Source organism: Typopeltis vanoorti, chromosome 5 (assembly GCF_054136105.1).
Source record: "Typopeltis vanoorti isolate ZY-2024b chromosome 5, IOZ_Tvanoo_1.0, whole genome shotgun sequence".
In the NCBI taxonomy this organism is placed as follows: domain Eukaryota; kingdom Metazoa; phylum Arthropoda; class Arachnida; order Uropygi; family Thelyphonidae; genus Typopeltis; species Typopeltis vanoorti.
In genome coordinates, this window is record NC_143553.1 from 17735001 (window position 1) to 17756712 (window position 21712).

The following is a 21712-nucleotide window of genomic DNA, read 5'->3' on the forward strand; positions in this document are numbered from 1 at the left end:
TACAGGATATGACAGTACTACATGAAAAAATTACATCATTACTAACTTCCTATCTACAATTTTCCTCCAAATCAGTCTGTTACTTGTCAAGACTCCAACATCATCAGATCTTATATTTCTATCGTCTAAGGCACTTTGTACCGTATCAATTCACCTATATCTTGGTCTTCCTCTGGGTCGTTTTCCTGCCAAACTGGCAGAGAACACTTGTTTTGCTAATCTTTCCTCTCCCATTCTATTTAAGTGACCATACCATCTGAGATTAGCTCTGCTAACGCATTCCTGGATGCTGACAATGTCAAGTTCTTTCCTAATATCCTCATTTTTAATATGATATTGCCATTGATGCCATCTGTTCACGCCTCTAATCTTTCTCAGGACTCTCATATCTGCGGTCTCTAGTCTTTGGTCAAGTGTTTTACTTCTGACCCAGCTCTCAGATCCATAAGTTAAAATTGGTTTGAACACAGTCTTGTATACAGCTAATTTAGTGTTCCGACTAATATCTTTCTTATTCCATATGAATTTATTCAATTGACTTCCCACGATACCAGCTTTGCTGATTCTGTTGTCTATTTCTATATTTAGTTTACCATCTTCCGTAAAAATTGTGCCTAAGTAACTGAAATGTTTTACTTGTTCCACAGGTTCTCCATTCACAACACAGTTGACATTTTCAATGATTCTGCCTATTTTCATTGTCTTTGTCTTTTTATTGCTGACCTTCATACCATATCTATTACAACAGCTATTCAATTTAGTCAGAGAATCTTGCAGACTTGTAGCGGATTTATTTAGAAGTATAACATCATCCGCATAAAGCAAAGAGCTGACATTAACATCTCCAATTTTGATATCAGGTTTAATACCACATTCCTTCATAATGTGATCCATATAGATAATGAATAACAGAGGGGATAATGTACATCCTTGTCTCACACCAGATTTAACATTAAACCATCTTCCTGTACTTCCTTCAATTCTAACTGCTGACTCACAACTCAAATAAAGACTAAGTATTGCTTGATATAATGCCCCATTGACACCATATAACTGCAGTGTATTGAATAGCTTCTCTCTTGGCACCTTGTCATATGCCTTTTCCAAATCGACAAAACTTAAATACAGATCTTTGTTATATTCCCATGCTTTCTCGACTATTTGTCGTAAAGTGAAGATCTGATCCTGACAGCCTCTATTTGGCCTGAATCCAGCTTGTTCTTCACCAAGCTTTTCTTCCACAATTCTTCTCAACCGTTTCTCAAGTATACTTGCATAGATCTTGCCAGGAACACTCAGTAGGGAAATACCTCTGTAATTCTCACATTCAGTTTTATTTCCCTTTTTATATATGGGTACTACGAGAGCTCTACTCCAAACATCGGGAATTCGTCCCCCCCACCCCCCCCCCCCCCCACCCCCCCCCCCCCCCACCCCCCCCCCCCCCCACCCCCCCCCCCCCCCACCCCCCCCCCCCCCCACCCCCCCCCCCCCCCACCCCCCCCCCCCCCCACCCCCCCCCCCCCCCACCCCCCCCCCCCCCCACCCCCCCCCCCCCCCACCCCCCCCCCCCCCCACCCCCCCCCCCCCCCACCCCCCCCCCCCCCCACCCCCCCCCCCCCCCACCCCCCCCCCCCCCCACCCCCCCCCCCCCCCACCCCCCCCCCCCCCCACCCCCCCCCCCCCCCACCCCCCCCCCCCCCCACCCCCCCCCCCCCCCACCCCCCCCCCCCCCCACCCCCCCCCCCCCCCACCCCCCCCCCCCCCCACCCCCCCCCCCCCCCACCCCCCCCCCCCCCCACCCCCCCCCCCCCCCACCCCCCCCCCCCCCCACCCCCCCCCCCCCCCACCCCCCCCCCCCCCCACCCCCCCCCCCCCCCACCCCCCCCCCCCCCAGCCCCAACCCTACCTTGATGCCTTATATTAACTATCCCACTCAGATTTGTTGTCCTTATTTGCTCTGGCATATTATATTCATTCTTACATTCAACTGCCTCCATAAGGACTGTATCTCTACTCCCCCCCCCCCCCCCTAACAAATCTAGTTTCCCTGAATTTGCACATCCACTACATTCAGCAACACTTTCTCAAGTCTTCTTACACCGTAACCATTCAAATGCAAGCCATCCATCTTATATAGATCCTTTCGCCCATCAAACTCACTCCACACATCCACAAATTCCACACCACTCGTCATACATAACCCACGCATAAAGTCATTTGCAATTATAGCCCTCCTTTTGAACATTTCACTGTCATACCGTGGCAAAAGACTAATCATTCTAACTCTCTCACTCTTTTCTTTTGCTACCTCAAACAATTCATTCAGGTCTTCTATCATTTCCATTTTATCTCCTTTCAAATCATTCGTACCTGCCACAACAATCATTTCTTTCACCCTTTCCTTTTGCTCTCTAATAGACGCAGTTACGTCCTTTATGGTCGCACCAGGTTGGTACGATTTTGTCAAATCCTCTACTAACACACCTCGTACTATCGAATCTCCATACAGCACTCGCTCCTTAGCCAATATGTGTGTGTATATTTGCGCATGTATATATATGTGCATGTATATATGCGCATGTATATATATATATATATATATATATGTGCATATATGTGTATACACACACACACACACACACACACACACACACACATATATGTATATATGTGTGTGTGTGTGTGTGTGTATATGGATGTGTGTATATATATATGTGTGTGTATATGTGTATATATATGTGTGTGTGTGTATTTATATGTGTATGTATGTGTGTATATATGTGTGTGTGTGTGTGTGTGTGTATATATATCTATCGATCTATATGTGTGTGTGTGTGTGTGTGTGGACAACTGGACCACCTCTACAAGTTTCATTAGAAAATCAATTTCACTTGTGAAATTGAATCTGATGACTGTCTTCCTTTTCTGGACTTAAAACTTACGAGATGTGCTGAAAACATCAAAATCTCCATTTTTAGAAAACCACTCACACAGACAGATACCTTCTTGCTTCTTCCCATCACTACCCTCCACAAAAGTTTTGTATTATTTCAACCCTCGCACATCGAGCCAGATCTTTATTAACAGATGAAACAGAAATTGAATATGAACTCAATTTTCTTAAAAAGTATTTTGTTAACAATGAATTCTCTCTTAAAAAGAGCAATAAATTTCTCTCTGTCCACCACTCATCTGCTTTTGAAGATTCTTCTCCACGAAGAGCTTTTATTGCATTACCATACATCAGCTCTCTCTCTCTCTCTCCAATACTAGCCAAAATGCTTCAGAAATTCAATATTAGGACTTGCTTCACTACGCTTCCTAAACTTCGCTCTGTACTAAGTAGACCTAAAATGAAACATCTTCCTACTCAGTATCCAGGAGTCTACAAGATTTTGTGTGATTGTGGCAAACCATACTACAGCCAGACAGCTAAATCCATCCTTTTACGCATGGAAGAACACCAAAGAGACATTTCCTACAACAGAACCAGGGTCAGCTACGGCCACGTTCTCTTCTCTATCAACTCGGATGAAGACCGCCAACACCTTGTAGACTGGCCACAAACTTCTAATATCCATGTGTGCTATGATGAACTTGAAAGAAGAATAATTGAATCTAGAGACATATCACTTGATTCCTCTCATATTAATAACTTAGCTACAATATTTCTGATGCACACATTGCCGCTGTCCAATACTGGTGCACTCGTGTCAGCTCACACACACACACATAGTCAACTTCATTTGGAACTCAAGCACGCATTTCTGTTTGTAAATGTACTTGTGTGTTTTATACTAGATCTGTTAATGTATTTTATCATGTCTCTGTTATTTTTTTGGAATTCTTTGCCTGTGATACCTGAAGAAGTTGAATCTCAACGAAACTAGTTGTATCTTAACATTAAACTTATCTTTCTCAAGAGTCATTTAAATCCTTTTATATATATATATATATATATATGTGTGTGTGTGTGTGTGTGTGTGTGTGTGTGTGTATACAGGGATGGCTTGTCTCTAGGGGCCATCGGGGCCTGCCCCCACCTATATTTGTATAACTAGTCCAGTAATTGCAGTTTTAAGAAATGTTTCTTGTAATTATTACTTTTTGATCAATTTCCAACACGTTTTATTGTTTAATAAAGAAATTACTGTAGTATTTTGTGGTAATATTGTACAATACAACTTAGTATGATCTCTGGGGCTAGCCACGGATGGCCCTATTTTATACGTGTAGAACACAGGGCATGTATGAGGCAAGTGCACTAGCGATTGTGTTTGTTTACCAGGTGCAACGCTTATCTTGGGGCCAGTTTAGTCTGGCCCAGTCGCTGCGTTCGTGCGTAAATAGCGAGTGATTCTTTCATTGTCTAGTATTTATTCTCATTGTTGATCTGTTTTATTGTTTTTAGTGTTTAATTATTGTTGTCATTTTTTGTTATAATTTATTTTAAAGTTTACATTTTTATTACATCCATAAACAATACATTTTAACTATGAACGAAATCGATAGTTTATTGGAAAAACGTTTCTCATTATTTCTCGGAATCTCGGAAGTTTCGACATTGATTTATAAAATAAATAATAGAAATAATAACTTTTTTGTTTTAATAATTGAAAAATGAAAACATTTTGCAAGGTGGCCAGCTGGAGTCGGACCGGCGTCTTTGGATTTCTGGTTCACTGCTCTAGTCCAGTGAGCTTTTTTTTTCTTTCTTTTTTTTTTTTTTGCTCTAGTCCGTTGAGCAAATCTAGCCACATATATGTGTGTGTGTGTGTGTATTTATAAGATTAAAATTTACCCGACTGGAACCTGAGAAAGTATAACAAAAAACCTTAATAAATCACGACTAGTTTCATCAGTATTCCGACTTCTTCAGGTGAGTAAGAAATAACATAAGACTTATAAAAATAACAAGGTAAAAAACATGGACTTTCTAGCTTAATAAAAATGTTTTTTACCTTGTTATTTTTATAAGGTAAAAAACAAGGTAAAAAACATGGACTTTCTAGCTTAATAAAAATGTTTTTTACCTTGTTATTTTTATAAGTCTTATGTTATTTCTTACTCACCTCAAGAAGTTAGAATACTGATGAAACTAGTCATGATTTATTAAAGGTGTTTGTTATACTTCTCGGGTTCTAGTCAGTTAAATTTTAATCTTATAAATGTATACATCCTGAGTCAATCCTAATTACAGCAATATATATGTGTGTGTATATATGTATATGGGGGTGAAGAGGAGGGGAGTGGAGACTATGTCATGCTACCTTGGTGTATCTGTGTTGTATTCTATTGGTTGGAGTTGTGACCTAATTTTTATGCTTTGGAGCTTCCAACTCTAGGAGATTATGAGGGTGGTGGACATTTATTGAGATTTTGTCAAGTTTTTATGGCTATCACTTGCGATATTCTAAGCATTGTTTCATTTTCCTATATGTCTGTTATTATGGCTTTATCGATTTGTGGGGTATTTCTGTTCAAGGGTGTGGACTGCAATTTCTGTTTTTCCTGTATTTTGTATTCTGTTTTTCTTTTGGTTATTGCATTTTTTTTATTGTTAAGATGTTCTGGAATTGGTATGTTGCAGTCTTGCCCTTAAAGATCTGATTGTAGAACCTGTGTAGGTGATCAGATCTTTATGGGCAAGACTACAAGAACACTACATACTTGTCCATAATAGTAGCCACTTTATTTCTGACATGTAAAGCAATCATGCAGTTTTGAAATTGTCGCTAAACCTATATAATTTTCAGTTAAGAAGGAGCATATGTGAAGCTATAGTGCCAAGATATATGACAAACTTAGGAGATTAGCTTGGTATAGTGCCTTGTAATCAAACTACAATGAATGATATCAGTGGCACATTGGAATATAGTACTGCAGGTGGCAGTACTATATTCTAATTAGGATCAGGAGGCATATTACTGTAATATGATATTTCATATTACAGTAACTCAATATATTAATTTCCTCATATAAATTTAAACTCCCTGACTTTAACACTCTTCTAGATGATTTAAAACACACACACACACACACACACACACACACACACACACACACACACACACACACACACACACACACACACACACACACACACACACACACACACACACACACACAGAGTAGAACTCGGTTATAACGATCATGGTTACAGCGAATTCACATTTATAACGAATAATTTTGAAGGTATATTTGAATTACATTTGATTTAATGCATGTATTTCATGTTTATTACGAATTTGTTTCACGGGAATAACGAACGATTAATACACGTTAGTCATTCCTTTATTGACATTTCGTACGTACGCATTTTCTGGTTGTGGAAAAATGTCGGGAGTCAAACGGAAAATTTTATCGGTTTCCGAAAAAGTGGAAATTATACGGGAGGCGGAAAGTGGCCAATCAAATCTGACAGTAGCAAAGAAGTATGGTTTGTCCCCCATCTACAATATCAACAATTTGGAAGAATTGCGAGTTGACTCTGAAAGCTTTTGAAAACAATTTATCGAAGTGTAAAAAACTTAAAAAGCGTAATAAAAGTGATGTTGACGAGGCACTTCTTTCGTGGTTTAAAGTGCAAAGAACCACTGGCTTACCGATTAGTGAACCAATTTTGAAAGTTCAAGCCAAAAAATTTGCTGTTCAACTTGGTTATAGCGATTTTAAATGTAACAATGGGTGGATTGATCGCTTTAAGAACAGAAACAATATTATCTATGCAAAAGTAAGTGGCGAGGCATTGACAAAAATGTTGTTTCTGACTGGATCAAGAATGTATGGCCGGACATCAAACGAAGGTATATGGATACAACAACATTTATAATGCAGACGAAGCAGGTTTTTTTAATAATTTAACACCCGATAAAATTTTTCAATTTAAAAACGAAAAGTGCATTGGCGGAAAACTTATCAAAAATAGACTCACAGTGTTAGTTTGTGTGAACATGACTGGTAGCGATAAAAGAAAGCTTCTTGTAATTGGAAAATCAGCAAAGCCTAGATGCTTTAAAAACATAAAGAAACTTCCGTTGATTATACAGCAAATAAGAAGGCCTGGATGACATCTTCAATTTTCGAAAATTAAATTCGCAAATGGGGATAAAAATTTTCGCAGTGAAAACCAGAAAATTTTGTTATTGATAGACAACCATCCTGTCCATCCTGTAGTGGCTAATTTAACAAACATAAAACTTGTTTTTTGCCACCGAATGTGACATCTGTCTTGCAACCACTTGATCAAGGTGTAATTAGATGTTTTAAATCCCATTTTCTTCGTCTGTTAGTCTTGGAACTGATAGAACACAAAGAAAAATCCGCGGAAAATGCTTATGCTTACGACTCAAAGATCAGTGTACTTCATGCAATACGTTTAATGAGTGATGCTTGAAGTTTGGTGTCATCGTCTACGATACAAAACTGTTTTAAGAAAGCCGTTCTTGCAGAATACGAGTGCGAATCTAAAGAAGATGAAGAGGATAACTTACCGTTATCAGCGTGGTTAAAAGCGCGAAACTTGAACAGTTTTGAAACGTGCGCAGCGATTGATAATGGCATCGCAACTTCGGGTATACCGACAGACGCTGACATCTTAAAACAAACCTCTCATACACCAGAAGAAGATAGTAGTAGTAGTGACTCCAAGGAAGAAAATAGCAATGATGAGAAAATCGTTACCTGGTGTGAAGCAGAAAGTGCTTTACATATTTTAACAAGATTTATGGAATCGCGATCTGTAAGTTCAGACAACACATTCAAGCATCTTAGTGGTATAAGGAACAATTTCAAACGTATGAAATGTGCGTCTTGTGCAAAGCAAAGCACGCTTGATGATTTTTTATGTAAAAATGTGAAATTTTAAAAATAAATTTTTGTTCTTTATATGTATGTATGCACATATGTATTTATGTTACCCAATATACCTATGCTGAGAAAAATCTGAAAACATTTTTAATTTGCTCAAATTATAACCTTGGATATAACGAATAACGGTTATTACGAACAAATATATGCGGTCCCTTAGAATTCGTTATAACCAAGTTCTACTGTATATATATATATAAATTAAATGTGAAAAGTGATATATGCTTATAACCAAAGAATTACAATCTGTTAAAATTTAAGTCAGAATGAATTCAGTACAGGAAGATAATATTTTGAAATAACAGATATGTGTACAAGGATTAGTATGACTATACAGAAAACAGAAACTGCCTCTCAACAGAATTTTCCAGTTTTCTGCTGCTTCATAAGCAACATCTCACTTTATTTATTTATTTTGTGTATTATTTGTTTATTATTAGTTAATTTATTTAACATATATTAAATAAACAATTATTTATAAATTAGTCAATTTATTTCATTATTACATCCTCAGAGATCAGTTTTGGTACGATAAAGTACTTTAGTAGTCACTAGTTTGCTGAGAAGCACGTGCACAAATACTGAACAGCAGTTTACTCTACTTTAGAAATCATTACACATGCATTGCATACATTTCTACGTTTATTCATTTTGTACTTTTAAGATTTAGCTTCTGTTGCTTATTGTAACATTCATGTTATTTTATTTTATTATTTTTTTAGTCATCATATGCTCAACTTTTGGCTGCTACGACGTTAACAAAGTTAGTTTCTCGTAATCCAAATACACTTACACTGCAGCAAAGGCTTGATATTAGTAAGTACTTTTTGTTATGACTAATTATAAATTTTTATGATGTTTGGGCATTAGATATTCTTTTATAAAATTTATTGCTTGAGTTTCACTCATTCAAGATTACACAAACTGAATTTGAAAGAATGGATTAATTAGTTGTTAAAAGGCTTAAGGTATAGTTTATAATTATTAAAAGGTTTGTGGTATATATTTAAAAAAAAAATTGCAAAATTCAGTAATCGTGAATTATTTATTTACACAATACATTAAATTCTCTCATGTATGAGAATTTAATGTATTGTGTTGTGCCCCTCCCTTAAATGTATTTTTATATGTTAATTTCATTTGTCCTCCAATCAGTTTGTCTGTTCTATGGAATGAAATGTTTTATCATTTTCTTTCCAGAATGGCTAACTCACCTTACCTTCAGTTATAAAAGCAATTAGCAGGATTCTTCACTGTTTGTGAGATTCAAATTTAGGTCTTCTTTTCCGGAGGACATATATTTTTCTCATGATTGCACAACTGAGCTGTAAGAGAACAGCTCCACTTATCTATATGTAATATTAAGAATCAAGTACTGCTTGTAGCCGAATTTCCATTCATCACAATTCCAGTCCTTCCCTTTCAGTATCCAATTAAATCAGTATTTGTTGTACACTGAACAAATGAGGTTGGGCCCGTTACTAATATAACGTTTAATTCCATACTATTTATTCATTATAATGCTTTTCAGCATACTGAAACTGAATTTTGCTGAACAAGCTTATAGCCTTCACATCACATTCAAACCACATGACAAATTAGCAATGCTTGCCTGTTCTCTTGAGCCGCGGTAGCTCAGTTGGTTTAGACGAGCTCTTTGGCTGGAAAGACCAGGTTTGTATCCATTCTATGACATGGATACAAAAATGCCTTTATTTGACAAAAAAAAATGCCTTTATCAGGCATTTTTTTTTGTCAAATGATGAGTTAGCTGGTCTCATTCAGAGGTAGAGCAATTTTTGTCCTTCAAAACAGACATACCAGCCAGAAGAACATATAATATAATATACAAACATTGGACACCACAGGATTAACTACCTTGTTCCATCAGATTTGGTTTTGAGTACCTACACAGCAAAGTGTTTGGTTTATGCATGAGTGTAAATTAGGAAGGATCTGTTCTCTTAAGGACAAACTCTATCTTTTAGCACATCCTGGAGCGTATGAAGTGCCCACATGATTTGTCCTACTATAGACAGACAGGAAGAGTTGTTAATGTTTGCCTTGGAAAATGTAAGAAATGCATCCACTACCATTATTATACAAGTCAGGGCTGGCATACTACACTTTAGACACTTCTTTACACAGGATTATGTCAAAAAAAAAAACTAATGTGCTATATAGAAGTCACTACAGAGTCAGAAGGACCATTTCTTATAATCAGCAATGGTTATGAAGCAGTCTCCTAACTTTAACAAGTATGGCTGCATTAATTCGCAAAAAAAAACTGGCAGATAGTCATCTTAACTCTAATAACTACTTTTATACACGATTAGGACTTTATATCTTTTGTTTGTTAGAATTTGAATTGTTTCATTTACCCGTGTGTAAACTGTAAATGTTGTGCTCTGAGGATGCTGTTCGAAATCCATTGAAATATAAGCTAGTCAGTAAATATCCTTTTATAATTTAGCATTTTGTTTTGTTGTGATACTGATTAAAAAAAAAAAAAAATAAGTTATGAATATTCAAACTGAGTGGAGTTTAATTTATGAATTATTTTGAGGTTATTTTTCCTAAATTTTTTTTTTTTTTTTCAAAATTTGATTTCAGAAATTTTTCAGTTTGCTGGTTCTTGATGATGTTTAACACACACACAAGCATCGGTATTGTGAATCCTAACCATGTGTAGCACGGTGAACTGTAGTGTTGCCAAATGAAAATTACTAAAAACAGTTAATCTATAAAAAAAAAAAAAAAAAAAAAAAAAAGAACTAAAAAGGAGTTAACAATAAAAATTTGAAGCTAAAATTTTAAAAGTAGTAGCTGATACTTTTAAGTTACTTACTTTACTCAAGTTGAAGTGATTATTGCATATAAGTGGCTAAATACGTCTTCCATGTGGTCTTCTGTGCTTAATTCACCCAGATTTTAGCTTTATTTTTCAGCTTTTAGCTTTATTAGATTTTCAGCTTTATTATATGTGGCCATCATTACAATATTACTCAGTGTAGATGCTGGTAAATGATAGTCTGTACAGTACTTGTTGTTACGCCTGAGGCCATACTTGACTGACAAAATAGCTATCAGCATTGGCAATTCCATCTTGTTTCTTAATTTAGTTTTAACTACATTCATGGAACTAAAAATTCGTTCATTTTCTGCATTAGAATTTGGCAGTACACTGAGCAATTTCTTTAAATGGATTCATTCCAGATGCATCTTTATATTCTCGTACTTCACTCCAGAATAACTCGGTGTTTTCTATATTTGTCCATTTATTTAAGTGGATGGTATTGTACTGGTATTCAGCAGCATCTTTTTCTGTTTTCAGCATTATTTCTAAGATGGGAGTAACAGGTTCTTTTATATGTTTTAGGGTATTGTCAATAGAAAAAGAAGACATCATTCTTAAAATATTCAAGTTTTCAGGCAACCTTTGCTTAAGCTGTTTGAAGAGACCAAGAAGAAACTGTCTTGCTCTACATCTAAGATTTTGCTCATCATTTTGTGAAATTTTCTTTTATATCATCAACTCTGAAATTTTTCTTTCAAATCTGTAACCAAGATTTGGATTGGGATCCAAATAGTCATCAATCTCTGACTCTATAGGGTCGACTGTGGATGATGGTAGCTAGAGCGAATCAAACGAGAAAGGTCTTCAACTAATCTCATCTTATCTGCACTGTTAGAGTCAAAAATTTTGTTAACTTGCTGAACTTGAACTAGAATAGGATTAAAAAATAAAAGGTACAACAGATTCCTTTCATCTTTGTACATCTCCCACAAAATTTGAGCTTTGTAACATTTCTCAGTCACACGCTTGACTTCGAAGTGCATTTTTAATTCCAACCACTGGCTGAGAATTCTGCCTACTGCAGGTTCAATGGAGAGCCACCTTGTTGCACAATTGCTTACAATTTTCAGAGGAGCATCATCTTCGTTGATGGTTTGATACAGCTCTTTGTATGCTGCTTGTCTTGAAGAAGAATGTGAAAACCACTTATACGTTTCGGCAACTAAAAATTCTAATTTTCTTGGGAGAGATTCTGTACAAGTGTGAGACATCGCCAGTTGACACCAATCATAACAGGTGTTTGTCTGTACCAAATGCAATGAGATTTTTAATGTCCAGTTTCTGGGTCAAGAGCTCTTTTTTCAGTGCAGCTACAATACCACTAGCGTCACACTTTTCTAGAACCACCATGCTCAGAAATGTATGCATAATTTTGTTGAATTTCTTGCTATAATAAATGATGGCCATTCCTGAAATCTTATTCACTGTGATATCATTCGATTTGTCTATTAGCAAGCTGAAATTTTCATCTCCAATATCTGCAATTAGATCTTCAAAATGCTCACTTAGAATATTCTTTACAATTGCAGAGCACTTAGTTCAGTGCATTTTTACCTTTGGCATAATTTGACTGTCTGGGTTGATATTTTTGCAAAGATCTACTAGATGATCCGAACTGTTGATTGAGTGGTGAGTGACAACAAAGAAATAATGCTAACCTACCTTCAAAGTTTGCGGTCTCATCACACTTGCATATTATAGTGGCAAAACTTATAATGGCCTTTTGTAGCATCACCAGGAACTTCACACTGTTGGATCGTACTTCCTTGTTTTTGATCCGCATCTTGTTTTAACTCTGTTCTTAAACAAGTAATAAGTTGCTGGTTGATTACTAATTTAAATATAGAGAAATTTATATTTTTAGACTGCACCACTCTATATCTAGATTAGTCTAATGAAATGTAGTGTAACCAACCATCAACTAATTTTATATCAATATTATTTCTTACGTAGACCGAGTTTATCTCTTATGTTTGAAGCTCCCGCTAGGTCCAATAATTTCATGAATGGTGCAGTAAAGGAGATTTAGGCAAGCACAATTTTAAAATTATCAAAACAAAACATTTAATTCTGGGTTATATATTATACATATAAACCCGATTCTGAGAACAAGATAATATAAATCTCACCAGTTTTGGTCTTTTTTGTTTCAGTCACCCCTATTATGTCGATCTGGTACTTATCTAATTCCTCAGCTAGCTCCATTTCTTTGCCATTCAGGCTTCTTACGTTGATAGTACCGATCTTTAACTCTGGTGATGTTGAGTTGGGGTTTGTTTTCAGATTTGTGAGCAATAAATACAAAATGTTATATTCAGGCAATGACAATCAAGGAAAAGGAGGAGTAGCCATAGTATTCAACACAAAATACGAGGCTAATCTTCTTGAATGGCAGTCAGTCTCAAGTAGAGTAATGTGGGCAAATATGAGAATGGGGAACTGGACAATGAGACTTATTTATGCCTATGGTCCCACAGAAGGTTCTACTAAGGTAGAAGTGGAGGAATTTTTTGAGGCTTTAGAAAAAGCAACTGACACAATGAAAAAGGAAAAGTTGGTCCTTGTTGGGGATCTAAATAGTAGAGTAGGAAATGATTGTGAGACATACAAAAATATTTTGGGAAAATTTGGAGAAAAGAGCAAAGCTAATAATAATGGCAAATATCTGTTGGATTTCTGCTCAGGACATGGATTGGTTATTACTAACACCATGTTCCAACATAAAAATGTGCACAAATTCACATGGAGAGAAGAGGCTAGGAATAAGAAAAGTCTCATTGACTATGTTATTGTTGATAGTGATGTTTTCTCCCTGGTGCAGGACACCAGAGTGTACAGAGGATTTGAAATTGGAAGTGATCACTATTTAGTCTTGAGCAGGATAAAATTGAATTTCATATTGAAAAGAATAACATGTAAGAAAGTTTTAAAGCGAATAAAAGTTAAGCAGCTCTCAGATGTGAACTGTAGACTAAAATAGAGAAATATTATTGAAAAGAAAATGAAAGAGTTTGAGAACAGGAATCAAACCTTGGAGATCCAGTGGCAAACTCTGAAGGAAACATTGATTGATTCTGCCAGAGAGGTATGTGGTGAGGTTGTGTGCAAGGATAAAAAAATCAGAACTCCCTGGTGGACACAGGAAGTTAAAGAGGCAGTGAAGGAAAAGAAGAAAGCATATCAAAAGTTCCTGGCAAATAAGTCAGCTTTTACCCTTACAGAATACAGAGACAAATGTAAGAAAGCTAAACAGTGTGTAAAACTAGCTAAACAAAAGTCATGGGAGGACTTTGGCAAGAATATAGAAAATAAATATCAAGAAGGTGGCAAAATATTCTGGAGGTTGTTGAAGAAGCTTAGGAATGGAGGAAAGAGTGCTGTAAAAGGAATTAGAGATGATAAAGGTGAAATGAAAACAGGAGAAAAAGATATCCTTGAAGTATGGAGTAATTACTTTGAAAAACTGCTAAATGAAACAAGCAGTGATGACAGCACAGTGATAAAAAACACTGACCAGGCATGCAGTCAGGAATACATATCCATACTTGAAGTAGAAAAAGCCATCAAAGGCTTGAAATGTGGAAAGGCAGCAGGAGTAGATGATATTCGACCAGAAATGCTGAAGTGTGGTGGTATAAGAGTCTTACAGTGGCTGCACTGCATAGTTCAGAAAGCCTGGACAGAGGGACGAATTCCCGATGATTGGAGTAGAGCTCTCATAGTACCCATGTATAAAAAGGGAAATAAAACTGAATTTGAGAATTACAGAGGTATTTCCCTACTGAGTGTTCCTGGCAAGATCTATGCAAGTATACTTGAGAAACGGTTGAGAAGAATTGTGGAAGAAAAGCTTGGTGAAGAACAAGCTGGATTCAGGCCAAATAGAGGCTGTCAGGATCAGATCTTCACTTTACGACAAATAGTCGAGAAAGCATGGGAATATAACAAAGATCTGTATTTAAGTTTTGTCGATTTGGAAAAGGCATATGACAAAGTGCCAAGAGAGAAGCTATTCAATACACTGCAGTTATATGGTGTCAATGGGGCATTATATCAAGCAATACTTAGTCTTTATTTGAGTTGTGAGTCAGCAGTTAGAATTGAAGGAAGTACAGGAAGATGGTTTAATGTTAAATCTGGTGTGAGACAAGGATGTACATTATCTCCTCTGTTATTCATTATCTATATGGATCACATTATGAAGGAATGTGGTATTAAACCTGATATCAAAATTGGAGATGTTAATGTCAGCTCTTTGCTTTATGCGGATGATGTTATACTTCTAAATAAATCCGCTACAAGTCTGCAAGATTCTCTGACTAAATTGAATAGCTGTTGTAATAGATATGGTATGAAGGTCAGCAATAAAAAGACAATGAAAATAGGCAGAATCATTGAAAATGTCAACTGTGTTGTGAATGGAGAACCTGTGGAACAAGTAAAACATTTCAGCTACTTAGGCACAATTTTTACTGAAGATGGTAAACTAAATATAGAAATAGACAACAGAATCAGCAAAGCTGGTATCGTGGGAAGTCAATTGAATAAATTCGTATGGAATAAGAAAGAAATTAGTCGGAACACTAAATTAGCTGTATACAAGACTGTGTTCAAACCAATTTTAACTTATGGATCTGAGAGCTGGGTCAGAAGTAAAACACTTGACCAAAGACTAGAGACCGCAGATATGAGAGTCCTGAGAAAGATTAGAGGTGTGAACAGATGGCATCAATGGCAATATCATATTAAAAATGAGGATATTAGGAAAGAACTTGACATTGTCAGCATCCAGGCATGCGTTAGCAGAGCTAATCTCAGATGGTATGGTCACTTAAATAGAATGGGAGAGGAATGATTAGCAAAACAAGTGTTCTCTGCCAGGTTGGCAGGAAAACGACCCAGAGGAAGACCAAGATATAGGTGGATTGATACGGTACAAAGTGCCTTAGACGATAGAAATATAAGATCTGATAATGTTGGAGTCTTGACAAGTAACAGACTGATTTGGAGGAAAATTGTAGATAGGAAGTTAGTAATGATGTAATTTTTTCATGTAGTACTGTCATATCCTATACACCCCTTGTGGGTACATGGCAGGAATTTGATGATGATGATGATAAGATAATATAAATGTCTTAGCTTAACTGGTCATAACATCTTACAGATTCAGTCTATGGGCATTCTGCTATCAGACTTATAGCTTTCACAATATTAAGTAACTTTTAATAGAGTTCAATAACACAAAATCTCTTAGTAACAAATTTTGCTATTATCACACAGTCAGAAAGTCTCAATACATTAATGGTGACAACAACTGCTTCATGAGTATACACTTTCATACTTCATATTCCGGCTGATTTCAGCAAAAAACGTTATAGTTAATGTGGGGAATAACAGGAGGAATTATACATATATCTCTGCACTGAAGTAACATAAAATTTAACAGCTCTTACCGGATAAATCCTTTGCTCATCAATTTCACTATGGGCACACTTTATAACTATATTTACTTAGCACACTATGGCAACACTATTTAGAATAAATCTTCTCAATGATAACTGAACTATTAATGGTCGCACTTCATGTGTATAGACATACTTGGAGAAAGGAAAATGCTCATTTCTTCTTTAACACTATTTGACCAATTCAGCTCTCTGTTAAAGTTCTATGAAACTAATGGAACACGTAGTAATTCTTTAACTTCTAGAATTATTCTCAATTGCCTATTACTTTCCCGGTCCTTAAATAGTCCAATTACAGCACTAAAGTTCTAGACACAGCAATCCTTTGCATTCGATTTGCTGTCTCTCAGTATTCTCCTCGTTTCTCTGTGCTATACTCAATGCTCTCGTGTCCAAGAATGGTCGGTTCTGAAAAAGAGAAGAGCCTCTGTTTTCTCCGCTCTCAGCTTATATACCTCCCTTCTTTTTCCCGGCAAAATTGTTTCTCGCTCTCTTATGTCAATTCCTTCTCTGCAGTTGAATATCATATCTCGCGATCCATGCACGCGCTAGCTATTTCTAGCCCATCTCCATAGTAACAAATAAAATAAAAACAGAAATATTGCATAACATTATACCTTTACATACTGGTAGTGATAAATAAAAAATTAAAATATTATAATTCACATAAGGCATATTAAACTTATATATACAATTCCTCATAATATTAAATTAGGAATAATCAAAATAAACAGAATAATATTTCAATACAAGGTTCTATCATTGCTAACACATTTTAGATTAATTAATAAAATTTAATAAATAAACTCAAGGCAATTACATGAATAATAATTTACAATCATGGGATTAATATCAAATAATTTTTACAAGTATAGCCTTTGGTATGGTGGATTAAGTTGGATTCTGTAAGGAATATTAATAATTTGAATTTCTCCTTATTCAGAATCCAACAACACAACCATTTTCTAAACATTCCCATTTGCAACCACTGCCTCCTAAATTTTTGCTTGTAAGCTTTATTTTTCTTTTTGCTCATTTTTGAAGAAGGGTATACAGCTCTTTACTGAAACAAATTACGATCAGTCTTTGAAAACTTCCCACTTGCTATTGTAACTACCAACCAGAACACTGTGCAAAGACTAACTTGTATCAGTGCTATCAACTTTAAGGCGACAAAATGGCAGACTGTTGGGCCATGTGATGTCATCATGTATTTGAAGCGTGTACAATAGAAGTCCTTATCAAATGTGAACATCTGGAAAGTAAGTTATAAAAACAACCAAAAAGAGCTGAAACTAGTTCTGAAGGAGCTAGATTTGGAGTTAGGTGCTAGATTAAAATTTTTGGAGCTAGGGAAGAAAAAAAAGAGCTAGATCTAGTTCCAAAAGAGCTAAATTGGCAATACTGGTGAACTGTGCATATATTTATATATATATGTGTGTGTGTGTGTGTGTATATGTGTGTTCCAATGTTATGTAAGTGCATATTGTAACAAATTCTGTAAAGCACCTGTGTATAGCTTGCAGTTAGTTACGCATTCTTGAACTAGAACACTTTGAATGTGCATAAGTTAAAGCATATTTTAAACAATTTATTTTTTCTCAGTGATGTCACAAAAATTTTAGGACTTGACTGTCAGAGAACAAGTCACTTTTATCAAGGCCAGAAGTTAGTGAAAAATGAAAGCAGTAGTTTGAAATTTCACAATAGCATATGTTATATTTCATCATTATCATTGCCAATGGGTCCAATGCCCATTGATGTCCGATGCCTGTTTCACCATCTTTTGTTTCTCTGTTCATTGCCAGATGACTTTAAACTCTTTCCGTACCACTCTTCACATCACCTACTCATGCTTGCCTTGCCTCTTCTATTTATATCATCCATTGTACCAAGCATCAAAGTTTTGATCTTTTTACTGTCATCTATTTTGCAGATATGTCCAAAAAACTTTAGTTTCCTTTGAATTATTTTCTGTATTAGATTCTTTTTGCAGTTTACTTTGTGATACAGTTCCTTGTTTGTTATCTTTTGCACCCACCTAATTCTTAGAAACTTTCTATAATATGTTATTTTTAAAGTTAATATTTGTCTCACAGAGTCCTTGACCATTACTTATGTCTCTCAACCATAGAGCACTTCTGAATTTGCATGTTTCCAGCAGTCATGGGAAGGCTCACTGATCCATACTTTTCCATATCTTCTCCATTGCCTGCAGGTTTACTTTTAGCTTTTGTTATCTGTGATTTTATCCCTTTTTTAGTCTAAATCATATGTCACTGCTACTTAGATATGCGAAGTTTCTTTCCATTAATATCATCTTAAGCACTTTTCCCACATGACTCAAAGCAACTGTTCTATAGTTTTTGTGGTACATTTTGCTTCTTTTTTGTGGAAAGGTATTAGGATTGATCTCGTCGAAGGTAAAAGACAAATGCAAAAACACCATTCTCTTGGTGTTTTTGCATTTGTCTCGTGCCATGTTGCACAATTGGTACAGTTTGTCTTTGATTGCCTTGTCATCATGTTTCAACATCTATCCATTATCTTATCATTCCCAGGACTTTTATGGTTTTTCAGTATATATGTATATAGATGTTCTAAGAATTTTGTTTATGTGAATTAGTGTAAATTTAAATATTCTGTTTTCAAATTATCATTTTTGGTTGTTAGCGCATTTATGTTATGAAAATTGCATGATTAATTGCTTTTTATATATGTGTTATATATATAGTTGTGCATTGTTTACATATTACGTTTACATGTAGCACATTTTACGAAGTGAATGTAGTAGTAGTATTAAGATTTATTTGTAGCTTACTGTATATAAGATAAGTAGTGTAGTTTAATGTTTGTGTACGTTTAAAATGCATTAGTTAAAGACTTAGTTGACTAAAACTGAGTATTTCTGCTTTCAAGCAAAGCACCATAAAGATAACATGTAATGGTGACAATTTTCCTCACCTCGCAGCTGAAGAAGAAACTGGAAGTATAGTGTTTGCTAGAGCATGCACAAGTAAAAAGAACGTGGTAACTATGTAAACAGCTGGAAAGAGCTGTGTGTGTGTGTGAGAGAGAGAGAGATACAGATATGAAGTAATAAGGAAGAATTTTTGGAGTAAGTGAGAAAAAAGTTCCATCAGTAGCAGTCATTCAAAAAGAAAGATGTTTTTAAAAGTTATTTAGCTGTTACGTTACAAAGGTAATTAACAGTTGTGGAAGAAATTTATAGGAATTTTGGAACTTGATAAACAAAGTTTCTCATATAGGAAGAGTTTATTGGATATTAAAGGTTCAGTTAGTGCAATAAGGTTTTAACGGCTGCATCGGAGGATACAGTGAGTTGAGTTTTAAGTGTTTATTAACTTTTTTCCCTGGGAATCTTTTTTACAGGAAGAGAAAAAAAAAAATCTGAATCTTGAAGAACTGAAAAGAAGCAACACTTATGTGAAATTTTGTTTAGAAGCCATTAAAGGAGGAATGCTAGACATTGTTTGAATTTGAAGATTTTATTGTCAAGTCTGAACTTTTCATATCACTAAATAAGAAAGCAAATCTACTGTTATTTCTAAGATGTGCTGTTAGTTACCTTTTTAGATTTTAAGTTGTGGTTAAAGTTCAGAATATTGTAATTTCATTTTTATAAATAGAGGTGTGAAGGCTCACTTTACTTAACTATTACTGAATATTAAGATTGAATTTTGAGAATAGATAGCAAATTATCACAGCAAATTACATGTGTTGAGGATCTTACTTGTGTACTTAGATTTCAGTATAGAAATCTGATACCGCTTATGAACTATTTTTACAATAGGCGCAGTAAACAGGATTTAATAGTATGGTGCAATCCATGGCAGGATTTAATAAATAAATACTGTAGTCCCCCCCCCCCTCTGCTGGTTTGCTATCCGTGGTCAACCCCGATCTGAAAATATTAAATGGAAAATTCCAGAAATAAACAATTTATAATTACACAGGCAAAGTGGATATTAAGGATCCAACATTATTTCCAAGCCGAATGTTTGCAGAAACTATCCCCGAGTTGCCTTAGCTACTTAAGTCAAGTAGTGCAAGCTAAGGCAACTCGGGGATACTGAGGATTGTATTCTCGTAAGCTCTCAGGTCAACTTATGAAATTTTCATAGTTTCTACAAACATTCGGATTTGAAATAATGTTGGATCTAATATCCACTTTGCCCATGTAATTTTACATTGTTGAAATGAAGCCGTATGGCTCTTCCTTTTAGTAATAGACAATAAGTTTTAAATTGCACACTGACCTGAGTAGTTCTTGGTTATCAGATCGACTGTCCTGGTATCACAGTGCTTGTGTTCAAGCAACCCTTATTTTACTTAATAATGGTCCCAAAGCACAATAGTAGTGATGCTGGAATTCAGATATGCCAAAGAGATACTGTAAAATACTTTCTTTTAAGTGAAAAAGGTGAAAGTTCTGGACTTCATAAAATAATAAATAAATAATAATAAAAAAAAAACGTATCTGTGGTTGCTAAAATTCTATTCACATTCAGATGACTTTTGTTACAGTATGTTGTTATAATTGTTCTTTATTATTTATTGTTGCTTATTTATTATATTTAGTTATTGTTGCTAATCTCTTACTGAGCCTAATTTATAAATTAAACTTTATCATAGGTACATATGTATGTATGTATAGGAAAAAAACATAGTGTGTGTATATATAGGGTTCAGTACTGTCCGTGGTTTTGGGTATCTTCAGGGTGTCTTGGAACGTATCCCCTTGCAGATAAGGTGGGGGAACTACTGTAATACATTTTTTACAAATAATAAAAGTTTTAAAACTTTCTTCAAACCCCACTATCATGTTTCATCATCTCTCCAGTATCTCATCATTCCCAAGATTTTTGTGGTTTTTCAGATATGTTACTGCCTTTGCAACCTCATTCTTCTCGTTACTTTTGTTTAGTTACTTTTATATACTGTTTTGCTTTCTTACATTGTTTTTTTTTTTTTTTGTTTGTTTTCAAGTAGAATATTTGATGACTTGCTAGGAACTTTAGATATACTTCCTTCTTTTATGGACTTCCTCTTTCACTTCTTGCATCATTGATTTCTGATTTTTCTATCCTTGCAAAGAACTTCACCACACGCCTCTCTGGCTGGCTGCATCAGTTGATTTTCTTCAGAGGCTGCTACTCTCTCCAAGGTTTGATTATTGTTTTCAATCTCTTTCATTTTTTCTTCTAATATATTTGTATACTTAAATCTACAGTTCATCTCTTAATAAAGCTGCTCAACTTTGATTCTTTATAAAACTTTCATATGATTATTCAATTTTATTCTGCTTAAGACTGAATAGTGATTACCTCCTTCAAATTCCCCTTATATTTCTGTGTCTTTAACCAGTGTGATGATATTGGTGTTCACAGTAACATATACAGTGGGACTTCTTGAATAACATGTGTATTTGAGCCTACAGTTTATCTTTAAATGCTGTTCAAATTTGATTATTTTTAAAACTTACATATTTCTCTTTTCA

At 35.5% G+C, this 21712-nt stretch overlaps 1 protein-coding gene across 1 annotated transcript in view; it reads left to right on the plus strand.

Annotated features, from left to right (window-relative positions):
- Ranbp16 (Ran-binding protein 16) overlaps positions 1-21712 on the plus strand; it is a 1020902-nt gene that overhangs the window by 122560 nt on the left and 876630 nt on the right. Inside the window, exon 4 of the mRNA XM_090392964.1 lies at positions 8595-8688. Coding sequence (XP_090249090.1) covers positions 8595-8688 — 94 coding nt within the window. The remainder of the gene's footprint in view (positions 1-8594; positions 8689-21712) is intronic.